This window comes from Theropithecus gelada, chromosome 17 (assembly GCF_003255815.1).
Source record: "Theropithecus gelada isolate Dixy chromosome 17, Tgel_1.0, whole genome shotgun sequence".
Lineage (NCBI taxonomy): Eukaryota > Metazoa > Chordata > Mammalia > Primates > Cercopithecidae > Theropithecus > Theropithecus gelada.
This window is the reverse complement of record NC_037685.1, coordinates 41670884-41683940: the sequence shown is the minus strand read 5'-3', so window position 1 is coordinate 41683940 and position 13057 is coordinate 41670884. Positions and strand designations below refer to the sequence as shown.

At 35.6% G+C, this 13057-nt stretch overlaps 1 protein-coding gene across 3 annotated transcripts in view; it reads right to left on the bottom strand.

The window, feature by feature from the left end:
- The window catches only part of TPP2 (tripeptidyl peptidase 2), an 83020-nt gene that overhangs the window by 26263 nt on the left and 43700 nt on the right, over nucleotides 1–13057 (bottom strand). For 2 of the 3 annotated variants that reach the window (XM_025364332.1, XM_025364330.1), the window contains exons 16-23: nucleotides 12217–12323; nucleotides 9190–9344; nucleotides 7879–7995; nucleotides 7541–7641; nucleotides 6190–6286; nucleotides 5268–5405; nucleotides 3634–3878; nucleotides 3291–3369 (exon numbers count right to left, since the gene is read on the bottom strand). In XM_025364332.1, the coding sequence (XP_025220117.1) occupies nucleotides 3291–3369; nucleotides 3634–3878; nucleotides 5268–5405; nucleotides 6190–6286; nucleotides 7541–7641; nucleotides 7879–7995; nucleotides 9190–9344; nucleotides 12217–12323 (1039 nt within the window). Of the gene's footprint in view, nucleotides 1–1382; nucleotides 1422–3290; nucleotides 3370–3633; nucleotides 3879–5267; nucleotides 5406–6189; nucleotides 6287–7540; nucleotides 7642–7878; nucleotides 7996–9189; nucleotides 9345–12216; nucleotides 12324–13057 lie in introns of all 3 variants that reach the window. The other variant, XM_025364331.1, reaches the window with a different exon arrangement.

The window sequence follows — 13057 nt, the reverse complement described above, 5'->3', positions numbered from 1 at the left end:
ACGGCCCCCAAATCGGTCAAGACACCCAGGTGAGAAATACTGATCTTTAGATCTTTCTCCAGAAAGATGATTCCTAGTTATCTGTATTTTGTTTGGACAAATTATTTACTATTATGTAATAATATGGACATTTCAGAAGACATCTTAATAAAGGAATTTAAGCTGTTTACAGAATGGTGATTCCCCAGTTCCATATCACTATGAAATAAGAAATATAAAGTTATCTTTTGTTTATACATTAGGACATTACTGATTTTCCCACTGTAAATCTTTCTGTTTAAAAGGAAATCATGAAAATGCTGAATGATGTAGCAGGTCTTCACCAGAAAGCGTATTAAATATGCAGTCCCTTTCATACACACACACACACACACATATATATTTGTTTGTTTTGAGACAGGGTCTCACTCTGTGGCCCAGACTGAAGTGCAGTGGTGCAATCTCAGCTCACTGCAGCCTCCGCCTCCCAGGCTCAAGCGATCTTTCCACCTCAGCCTCCCATAGAGTAGCTGGGACTGTAACTGTGTGCCACCACACCTGGCTAATTTTTATATTTTTTTGTAGAGATAGGGTTTCACCATGTTGCCCAGGCTGGTTTCAAACCCCTGAGCTCAAGGGATCTGCCCAACTTGGCCTCCCAAAGTGCTGGAATTATAGGCATAAGTCACTGTGCCTGGCCCTAAAATATATTTTTAGCAGAAATTTTCTTTTCTGAGTTAAATCTGGCCCCAGTAGTAAATCAAAGATTGCTTAATATGCTGCAGAGAGGCTGATCAGACCACTTAGTAGCGATGGCCTTAAACTCTGTGGTCTTAGCGTAAGCTTTAATTGTCAGTGAACAGTCCTTATTTCTGTTCCTGCTACGTCCATCGCTCTTTCTTGTTTCTGTTCTTTCAGAACCAGAATTGATACAAGAGCAGGGAATAAAGTTCACTTTAAAAAGCTGCAACATTTTATTAATCAAATCACCCAATTTAAAAGCGCTTTTAGACTTTAAAAAAATAATTAAGCGCTTTAGCTTATATGGCTAAAAAAAAAAAACTATCACATCCATCTCTCTGTAAAATTGTAAATATGAAAAATTTCAAATATTGTTACTTGTTATCATATCTGTAGCAAGAAATGAATAGCATTAAAATGTCTGTATACACAGAGAAAATGAGTCTTCCAGGAATTTATGGTGGGGAAAAAAAAACCCTTTAGAAAAGCAGTATGTCAACAATGCTTGTAAGTAGAGCTAAGAGCACTATACTTCAGAATGCAAAGAAAGGAAACTAAGGGAGACTTATTTAAAAAAAAAAAGGTTTATAATAGTGACAGAAAAAAGTTTAATATGCAAATAAGGCTTTAAGACATCTTTTTTAAGAACTGACAATCAGTACCTTTTTAAATTTTCCTTGTCGTTTTGCTGCAGACTGCCCCTGGGAGTTAGAACGACATTCTGTAAGAAAACATGCATAATCTACACAGGATGGAGACAGAACCTCTGTCTAATTGTCTTTCAGTTTATGTTCCACCTGTGTCACACCACTTAGAAGGCTCAGGTCTGTGATCAAGATGGCACGCTTTTAAAGAAAGCAACATTGCCACTTTCATTTCTTAAATGAGAAAAAGTACTCAAATATGTTATTACTCAGAGTACCTGTCAACTTCTTATTGAAAAATTTAGTAGATCAAAATCCATTACTTATGAAAGCATTTCTTAAAATAGTAAATTTAGTTGATGATCTAATCTGATTAAAGGGTACCACAACAACCCCACAGCCTATGCATTCCTATAAAAAGCAACAAAGTTACTGTGAAAGTCAAAGTGAAGTAAAAGTTACCTTCCCAACTACCAAAAAACAAGAAATGCTAAACCACTGAGAAAAGATTACATAAACAATGTGATGGAAGTTACTATGAACTCAACAGCTTTAAGTTACCGCTTTCTCCCAGGAAAGTCTCCCTTGATAAAGAGCTACCATTGTTAACACCACATATTTGTAATTTAATTTCACAATTGTCTCCTAAAACAATATAGCTGGGAAGTAGTAACTATTTCTGAATTGCTAAAAGCCCATTATTTTACTAATAATGCTTTTCTGTTATACTCTTCACAAGTAAACAGACTCTTCAGAAGTGTCATCTGTCATCTGAACGAAAATTCAGAGCTGAAGCCCAACAGCTGAAGCCCAATAGCTGAAGTAGCTATGCTTCCTGTGAAATGAAATCTACAAAAAAGACTACCAGGGTTTCTTAAATCAGTGCATTATTAATTGCAAATCATTAACTATTGATTTACTTCAAATTATACTAAAGTATGTATGTATAAACAGTATAAACTGAAACGAGACCCAAGAAATGTCAGGGTAGGCAACTTTTTCTAAGCACAAACTTCCCCAATTATGCTTCAATGACAGTAAATAAATGGCCTTTGATTCAATACTGACAATAAATATATATAATTCTTAAGATATATGAGATCTACTCATTCTGATAACAGCATTTATGTAGCAGGCTTAGCTCTGTAAGAAGTAATAGTAAAGAGAGATACAAAACTGTTAAGAATGACAACTTTTACTGGCATTGAGCTAAAACGATTTTTATGACAAAAGGTGATAGATCTATATAAACACCATTCTCATAATACATTTTTAATGAAAACACAGAAGGAAAAAACAAAAACAGGTAGGTACTTGTAAAATTGTAACATTTATCTCTAAACAACAATAAGAAACATATTTCTAACAAAAAGCATCATTTTGAAATTAAAAAGCAATACCAAAAGAAGTATCTCATATTTTCCTACTTAACCATGTGAAATTCCAATGAGAAAGGTCTGTAGAAGTGTGAAGAAACATGTTTTAGAGTAATAATTGTTCTGACTACTTTTTAAAAGCACCCCAAGATAATCTGATTTATTCCTATGTCCATAATCTTATATTGGTTAAATTTCTATAACATGTTCTAATCTTAAACATCATATTTTTTAAAGCCAATTTTGATTTGTATTTATGTGTTTCACGGGAAGTTCAAGTGTATTAGCCACAGGAGGTAAGACAAGTTCAGGGCCTGAGTACTGCCGGCTTGTGAAAAAGAAGCCTAAATATTTCAAAAGTAGTATACATTTTAAAAGACAACTAAATATTAACTGACCTTCACTAGTAACCTGGGAAAAAAGGATTAAATTTTTTTTCCCAAGAGTACCTTCTCTTTTACCCATTCTGAAATGTAGAATTAATTTTTATCTTTAAAGAAATGGAAATTTTGTAATAGGTAATTTCAGTGTTTAAAAAACTAATACTTACAGCTTTCTTTCCTAGTTCAGTCTTTGACAATGTTAAGGATCCTGCAAGATAGCATCCAGGTCCTGCCCCTTTAGGTATTCTAAACAAGAGAATTCAAAGGGAAAAAAAGCAACAAAAGAGAAAGTTTCACAAAGACAAGTAAGGGGAAAAACATGAAAACAATTCCACATTGAATTTTCATTCCCATAGCTAAGACTTCAAAAATCAAAGGAAGAAATGACTTCAGTCAAAAAAAAAAAAAAAAGACAACATACTCCAAATTTAGCCTAGATGTCATAAACTTACATTAAAAGGACTACAGTGTATAAGATGGGCAGTAAGTATAAGCAATGTTATCACTTACTTATCGTCAGGTAAGGAAGTAACAAAGAATGGCTGGTTATATTTGGGTGGTAATGTCAAGTTGCTCGATTTCTTCTTCCCTAGAAGTGCAAAACTATGATTTTCATGAATATCTAAGCTCAAGGTATTAGACAATCTATGAGAAACAATAAATGGAAGGTCTTTAAGGCGTTCCAAATCACTGATTTGCTCATGGCGAATTTGCAGTCGAATTGTATAATCTCCTTTCTCCAGTTTCAAAGAATACTAAAAAAGAAAAACAACATTTGGGAAAAGTTAAGTTTAACCAAGTCAATGGAAATCACTGAAAGAGGATACAGTGAAAGTTGCCATTCACAGACTTGCTTATAATATGTGAGGTACAGTGCAAGGCACTATCCAGACTTTCATATACACACAAAGTCCCTAGTATGCTGGTCAGCAGACAGGACCAGGGACATCAAGTGACTTGCCTAACATCACACAGAGTGAAGTATAAGAGAGCTGGAGTCAGGTCTGACTTCAAAGCCCCTATTCTTTCCAAAAATATTAGCAAAATTGGGGCACCACAGAATATCTAAGACAAATACACACACGTAACTTATGACTACTGGTAATCCTTATTTACTTTTAGAGACGGGGACTTGCTATGTTGCCCAGGCTGAAGTGCAGTGGCTGTTAACTGGTGCAATCATAGTGCACCATAGCCTAGAGCTCCCGGGCTCAAGCGATCCTCCCATCTCAGCTTCCTGAGTAGATGGGATCACAGACATGTGCCACCATGCCCAGCTGATCTTCAAATTACAACCAAAATGTCACTCCTTTATTACAGACTTGAAACAAACAGGAAACCAATAGAGATCAAGGAATACAAGTTTATTACCCAGGTAACAGGTTCAAGAGGATGAGACGCTGTATCCTGTGTCAGCCACTTTTTCTGAGATTTAAAAAGTAACCAAAGTAATAGCACTGCAGTAGGGCATTCTGTAATGAGATGTGACTGCTACTTGCTTTGAGGAAAATAGATATCACTCCTTTAACAACGAATTGAAAAAAATCTCCATAAATTATTTTCATTTGTCAGCATAAAATTATACATGTTACAGGAAATGTCTCATTTCTTTGCAGTAATCTCTAGGGGATAAAATATCTATAAATTATGTGATTTTTCTCTTCAATAAAACAGCACAAAGCATAGTGCCTGGTATGTAGTAAGTGCTCATTACAGAGTTGTCCAGTAAGGTAGCAAATTTAAAAGTACAAATGAACTGAAGACACGTGGCCACTGCTGCAGTGCTCTCTTTAGCCCCCTCAGACTTAGGATCATTTCAAGAGGCTCACATATCTTTGATGTATGCTTTGATCTACCTTCAGGTAGGTAGAATCAGTGTATAGGAAGGAGAAACACTACACACACCAAAAGTTATGCTGGCCAATGTGGCAAGCTTCACCTTTGTCCTCCTCTAATTCAGCACAACTACATGGTGAAAGAGTTGACACAATCTGTTCCTCACCAACTACAACAAACAACAGGCTCTTATGGTTTGTGAAAGTACTAAATGCAAAGCTATCATTTTCTTTTTTTAAAGTATGAACGTTACCATAACAAGAAACCAGGATTTTGTTAGTTCAGGAATGAGCTTCTGTATTTTATACCTGATGTGGATAGGCATCACCTGAACCCATCTGTCTTTTGTTCTGGTCAAAAATAATCCACAGTTGGCTGTCAAATTCAGATTCATATAATAGTTCGCAAAGTAGTGGGCAGCTTGGAGTTACTTCCCCACTCTTGGGCTATTAAAAAAAAAAAAAAAAAGGATTACTTTGCATGATTTGCATATAATTTCTGATACAAATTTTTAATATTGTTATTGACATGAGACTTTTTCATTTAAAAATGAAAAGTACTTGTGGCAAAAAATTTTGAAAATATAGAACACATAGTATTTTGGCACTTATAAAAGTCACTGCTCTCTTACAAACTTCTGAAAACACACACCTGGCTATGTGTATTCATTAATAAAGCAATATATACATATTTCAGGACCTCTAATTACTTTATAAAACTGTAATCTGAAAACTCACTGAAACCAATTCATTTCCCTAACATTATAACCAAACTGATGTGTGTTTCAGTAACAGTTTTATTGAAATCTCATTGATCCAGCATTTACACTGGCCTCCATTACTTCCGCCACCCATTGCACCTGGGAGCTACTCTGATCTTTTCCTGTTCCAGTGCCTTCTTCACAGAAAGCAATCAGGCCCAGCACCATCATCAGAAGACAGATGGTATTTCTGAGCCTTCTAATCATCCCTGGGTCAGATGGACAGTGATCAGTGATTTTATAAACCAAGGCTCAAGGTTAGGTCACCACTCAATTACATTTTGTGACTTTACGACTGAATGGCATTTAATTACAAATTATAATTTCCTAAAGAGTAATTCCAAATTAACCAATGTTAATCACTTGATTCTGTTTTATATATATACACCATATACACTGTCCTTCCATTTTTGATTTTATGAATCATAAATAAAACACAAAAGTTCATCCTTTACTAGGCAAACACTTACTTGATGAAAGTTATATGTCAGGACCATCTCATAAAGTTGACGGTTATTTGGCAAAACATCTCTTGATCCTAAAGGTTTTGTTTTTGCACTCACTGGGCTGTAATGAGGAAACTACATAACTGGTTTGATTCAAGAGTTCATTGAAACAGACAAAACCATAAGCAACAAAATCCGTAACATATTGCAAGAAGTGACAGATGTACCTTCCTGAGAGCTATCCTTTTCAGTATACTCTACAATATTTTAACCATTAACTTACATAATTCTTTGATTGAATCATATCAATACATACAGTTTAAATTTTGCAATAAATATTACAAAGGCAATCTTTTCATGGCAAAAACATTTTCAAATACCAACAAATACCTCTTAACACAACCAAATCCCAACACTAGGGTGACAACTAAAAGTGTTGTAAGATAGGTTCTGATTTGTACTCCTTGTGCAAACTATTGACAGTACTGTGTTGTGCACAGCACAGACCTCCCCAGGCCCCGGGTGCTCACCAGATAGCAGGGGCCACACTCAGCCCTCCTCCTGGCCAAGGGAATGGTATTTCATATTTTTAGTAGTCCTCTGAAGGAAGCTGCTAACGTTCAGATTTTATAAAGGAGAAAACTGACACTGAAAAGCACGTTTTAAATATAGTTTAAAATGTCAGTGAAACATAATCTACTCCTTTAAATTTAGCTCCAATTTTTTAGATTTAGGAAGACAACATTAGAATGATATAAATTGGATCTATCTTCAAAGTTGGATGTTTTAATTTTTATTGATAATTCTAGGAAGCGGTGTATCTTTAGACATTACCGTGTCACTGACTATTGTCCCTAAATGGTTATTTTAATGCACTTATGACTAGGCTGCATGCTGATGAGCAACAGAAACCAGGTATCTTTATAACACAGTGAGTATGTGAACACAGGTCACAGTGCCCTGCTTTTGTAAGGGGAGGTGCTGAGGCACAAACAGCAGGCTACAGTACTTAAGTTTCTACTATTCAATAAAAATTTCAGTATTGCAGTTTCTACAAATGATTGCATTAGGACTCACAAAATAATATCAGAGAGAATGTTAACTTGCTATTTTACGGCAAGAAATAAAAAGGTGAATATCCACTGATCCTAACTAGTCATGACAGGGATTGGCTATCCACCATCTTTGACTTTGCTGGTCAGGTGGGACAGTAAGGCTGGAAGCTGATACTGGGACTGCCTTGCAGAGATCGGCAAGGATAAAATTCTCACCTCTAACATGCAGATGGGTTAAAAAAAAGGCTCTTTTTTCAGAGTGTAAGAGATCCCCCCAATCTCTATTCAATATTTGTAGTCCCTAAAACATTGAATGATACCGTAGTGTTTGGACCCAGTTCTTCAAAGTTATGCAGGGAGCCAGATCTTCATATTTCAAGGAGGACTGAACATCAAAACGGTTGATTCCTTCCGACGCATGCTACAAAGGATATTTGTCAAATTACTTTCTCAAACTTTACGAAAAATAAGCAATATTTTGTACCTAAAATAAATGTGTCTAATATAAAGTTTATAAGTACCCACACACAAAGCCTACTATTATCTTCAGAACCACAGGTAATTTCCCCTCATTAAAGTTTAAATCTAACCAATGAAATTACTCTCCAATAACACAAGTAACTGACATTAAAAATCATGAAAATGTTATGGAACTTACAATGTTTAACTGAGGAGCAGTACACACTATCCCATGGAAAGAAATGGTATAATCAATGTTGACATCACTGAGACTTGCCCACCAACGAGCAATGCAAAATTCAATTGCTTTTCCACCCTGCAAATAAAAGTAAATAAAATATATCTCTTATTTTTCTCAAATTACAGAATATAAATACTAGCTGTTTCAGAGCAATTCCATGTTTTCCAACTTTTCCTATTTGTAGCAAGAAAACTCAAAAATTTGAACAGCTATGCTAAGAGTTAGACAAATCATTTGCATGTATATTTGCAAAGATATGGTGCAAGTATTTAAATATACATAGTTATTTACTCATAACCCTATGCTTCTTGTCATAAAAGATCCTAGGCAGCTTCTGAAAGCACATATAATAAAGCAAATGTGATCTGATTACTTCAAAGTGAAATAAAAAATTAGGACCAAAAGAAAAATAATCAAGTATAATGACACAAGAAAGATACTACAACTTTGTAAGGTATACTCAATAGGCACAGTTGAGTTTGGGCTCAAAGCTGCCTGGCAACTAAAACAAAATGACATTACGGTCATTTACATCTTTCTCCCTGTTAAAAAACAAAGATAAGAAAAGAAAAAAAAAATTGCTCTTTGCACTGAGTTTTAAAGTACGTTTTCTAGCAATCAGTGAATTTAAAAGTTTAAAAAGATGAATCATGCAACACTGATCCATGGAAGAACACACATGAAAAGTAACCAGAAACAAAGAGATACTGCGAAAATCCCACAACCAACTGAAAACACAAAGGAGCGAGTTGAAGGAAGAACATCGGTACTCTTCCTTCTGTGGAAGAAAGACTCGTCATCGTTTCCAACACCACAGATACGAATGTAGTGCTGCCATCATTTGAGATAACTTAGACATGAAGCAGTAGCAGTCTTCCTCTAATGCAAATTAGCCTCATAGCTTCTTAACAACACAGCATTAGTAAAATAACTTAAGTGACATGCAAACAAGTCTTAAAGAAATTAATCTACTGTACAACAAAGAATAATCTAAATCAGGGTCCAAACTACAAGACACCAGAATCTACCAGACTAGTATGTTTCTTTGATTAAACTATTCACGAATTACAGAGCTAATTACCTCTAACTTGATTTCAAGTACCCTAATTAGATTTTCTATCTTCCCACTTCATTTTCTTTGGCATTAAAAAATATATTATCCCAATGTGCTAAATACAAAATATAAAATCAAATGCAAATACTTAGTCTTAGCCCATACCAACAAGGCAAATAAATTGCTTTAGGATTATAAACTGTAGTTAAACTCACTAGGACAGGAAAAGCTTCAGTCAGTGTTCCTTTCTCTGGAAGAGAACAAAACTTATAGAATTCATGGCTTCGATATGCTCTTTGCTTCACAAGCTGGACTGCATGAAGAACAAACTTTGCTGACACCTCAGAAGAACATGAACACACTGTCACTTCTAAAATAAGAAAGAAAGAAGCAAAGCTTTAAACTTGCAAGACCTAAAATTGACATAAAGTGGCTTTAATAATGCCCACTTAGGGAATAATTCCCATGGAGGGAATTAATAGGAATCAAAAATAAAATGATACACTCAAATCTGCATATTTCCATAAAAACAAATAATCAATAAAATATTAATAAAGTTAGAGGAGTAGAAGATTTTCTATGGGAAAGAAAGAAACTGGTATTAAAATGAACCAATATCATGATGCTGTAAACACCTGGAAACAGCAGGCTGTCCACAGATGCATACACAGTTATATTAACTGGGTACCTTTTAAAATCCCTCCTCGTTTTAGCTGCAAACCAATCAATTCCAGATAAAGGTAGGTAGGTTATATTTTTGGAAACCTTTATTTGTTATCATGCCTCAATTCCTCATTGATAACTCTTCCTAATCTCTCTTCTTGGTCTACTTGTGTGCTGTGTGCTTCTACAAAGCCTGGCAGGACTACACATGCTTAACTTTACTCTGAGGCAGCGCTGGAGGTAAGCCAAGATCACCGCAATGCCAGATTGGCAGCTTCTCTAAAGAATACCCAAGCTAATTCAAGGGAACTGAAGCAAGGCGCAATCCCGTGGCTGACAAAACCAAGTGGGCACAGAGCTCTCAGGACCTAGTCAGTTGCTAAGAATACAAAATCTAGTGTTATGACAATATTTCTAATTATTTGAAATAAAACTAAGACTGTTAAATGCTCTGAACTACTTGCATTCTAGATCACTGGATAATTTTTATTCAAAAAACAAATTCTTTTCAATACCGACCTAAACTAATCATAAATCAGTGCCATTTATCACTAAACAAATACCCAATTCAGTATTATAGATTTGTATTCTTTAATTTACTAGTGCACAGGTTACCAGAGCCTGGAGCTGTACAACTCCAAGGGGCCCTATGAGAATGGTACCCCAGAAATGTTGAACACAGCAACTCTGAGTCCACTCCCTAGAAGTACTGTCAAGTGTGAGCGAAATCCCAACGAAGACAAGCTATGTATCAAGTACTCTATAAAATCCCTGATCCTTACAACAGACTAACAACTATATTTATAGTTGAAACAGAAGTTCAGAAAATTTAGAAACCTGCCTTCAGGTAACCATTAGTGTATGGCAGAGTGTGGATCCAAACTCAGACTTCTCAATTTCCAAAGCCCATGGCCTTGCCGCTACTCTGTGCTGTCTCCCTCTAATCCAGTTCTCTTAACTACAATGTCTTGGACTAGATGCTTTTAAGGCCTCTGGAAGCAGGGTCCTTGTCTAAGTAGCTCACCACCTTAGCCCGTTGAAAAGGGCCTGGCACACAGATGGTACAGAAAAATATGCTTAATGAATGAGTCTAGTACAACCCCTGATTATCCTTAGAAGCCTCTCAATGCTGCAATAGCTCCATTATAACCCAGTATGAAAATTAACAGGCAATACTGGGTACTGTTCAATTCATTGCTTTAGCTCTCAGTTTTTGCTATTATTTTGCCCTTACCTAGTTACATAAAACAAGAAAAGTCTTGTATTTCCTGTGATATCAGGTAACAAACAGATGGACTGCATACAGATAGGTGACCACAAGATGGTATGGGGAACCAAATACAACCAGTTATTCCCAAACCAGGTCATACACGTGTGGTATCAATATTGCATTTTCAATAAAGTCTCAGATGTAAATATATTTGTACTTTCATACAAGTACAAAAAACACACTCCGGAGTAAAATACAAGCCATTTTTACTAATGACACCTATCTACCTTATAGGGTTCTGATGGGACTAGACAAGATAATCTCTGTAAAGTGCTTAGCAGAGAGGCCAAATCCAAGAAGTATCAACAATGCTGGCTACTAATTTAAACTGGGTGACACTTGCTTGACTGCCCATATTTGCTTCCTTCTATCAATGTGAGTGAGCTCTGACAATTGACACACCCCTCCATACTGACTGTTAAATTGTAAATTTAGGACATATAACTTGTGAAGGAAAATATGGTATACCCACAGCTCTTGTATAAAAGAATGACATGAGCACTCTCACAGGACTATAACATGTTAATTCAAGAGCTTTGTGTTAGGCAATCATTTACTCTCAAAATTTCGGAGACACTGAAGTGAAAATCTCTCATAAACAGAGCTTCAAAGATTTAAAAGCTCTATTTCTAAAATTGTAAGAGTTTAACAGTTTGAGGTTTAAGCAACGCTGCATTGTTTAAACTGATTTGTAGTATTTTAAAAATTAGGCCGGGCGCAGTGGCTCATGCCTGTAATCCCAGCACTTTGGGAGGACGAGGCGGGTGTCTCATGAGGTGAAGAGATCGAGACCACCCTGGCCAACATGGTGAAACCTCGTCTCTACTAAAAACACAAAAATTAGCCGGGCGTGGTGGCGCACGCCTATTAGTCCAAGCTACTTGGGAGGCTGAGGAAGAAGAATCGTTTGAACTAGGGAGGTAGAGTTCGCAGTGAGCCAAGATCATGCCACTGCACTCCAGCCTGGCAACAGAGTGAGACTCCATCTCAAAAAAAAAAAAAAAAATTACTACCAGATAAGGCATTATTCTAAACTAAGCTCCAACCTTAAATACTAAAAACATCTTAAGATGTTAATTTGCTGTATGGGCCAATGCTTAATTTGCTGTATGGGCCAATGCAAAATATTACTAGATCTTAAAAACGTTTTGAACTTTACAGAAAGTCTAAGGTGCCCAAATATATATATATTATATTAGTATCATTAGTACCAGGGAAATACATGTTACAGATAAATGAACCTCATATAGCTATAGTCATTAGAATGTAAACAGAGATAAGTGGTCACGTGGATTTTAATTTTACCTACCAGCCCATGTTGCACCCTCAGGAACCTCAATAAAATGCCTTCGAATTTGGCCAGGTTTAAAGTGTACATCTGTAAAGGCTAGATCGTAATGTGATGATTCATTTACTCTGAAAATTAATAAAAATAATTAAATGTATATATTTATTATAAGACCACAGATACTCTGGATTTTATTGGATAAATGCAAAATTTATCCAATTCATTAGAAATAAACACAGGGACTTAGAAGCTGGTTACAAAACAGTATGTACAATATTATTCAATTTCTGCAGTAGGTTAGCAGAGACAACCTCTGAATAGCAGAGTACAGATGATTCTATTTTTTGTCTATTTTATGATTTTTAAGATACATTCACACACACTATTAAAAAAGCATTCTCTTTTTTGTTAAAGGCATTCTACAACATTCACAGAATTTTCCAATTACCAGATTCTAAACTACAGTGAGTCCTAGATATTAAAATCAGTGACAAAGTTTTATGTCACTGATATTATAGCTATGAGACTAATGTTAAATTAAGCTCCTCCTGTAGCTTCAAAACACTCCCATGATGTAAAATAGTAAAGAAAAGGCAAACTACTTTCAAAGCATTTTTGTAAGAAATCAATGAAACAAAGTTTAAATTCATAACTACCCACCATGGAAACAAATTTTATGCTAGAGACAAATTCTTGTCAGTAGGACAGTTAAGTGAGTGCCTACGACATATGAGGCCCTGTTATTAGGAGCTAGAAAAGGTAACAAAGAAGAAAATATGATTCTTTACCCTAGACAGTCTAGCATGGAGAGAATCATCATCAGAGACATTTAACATAAGATGCTCCAGATAGACAGGAAGAG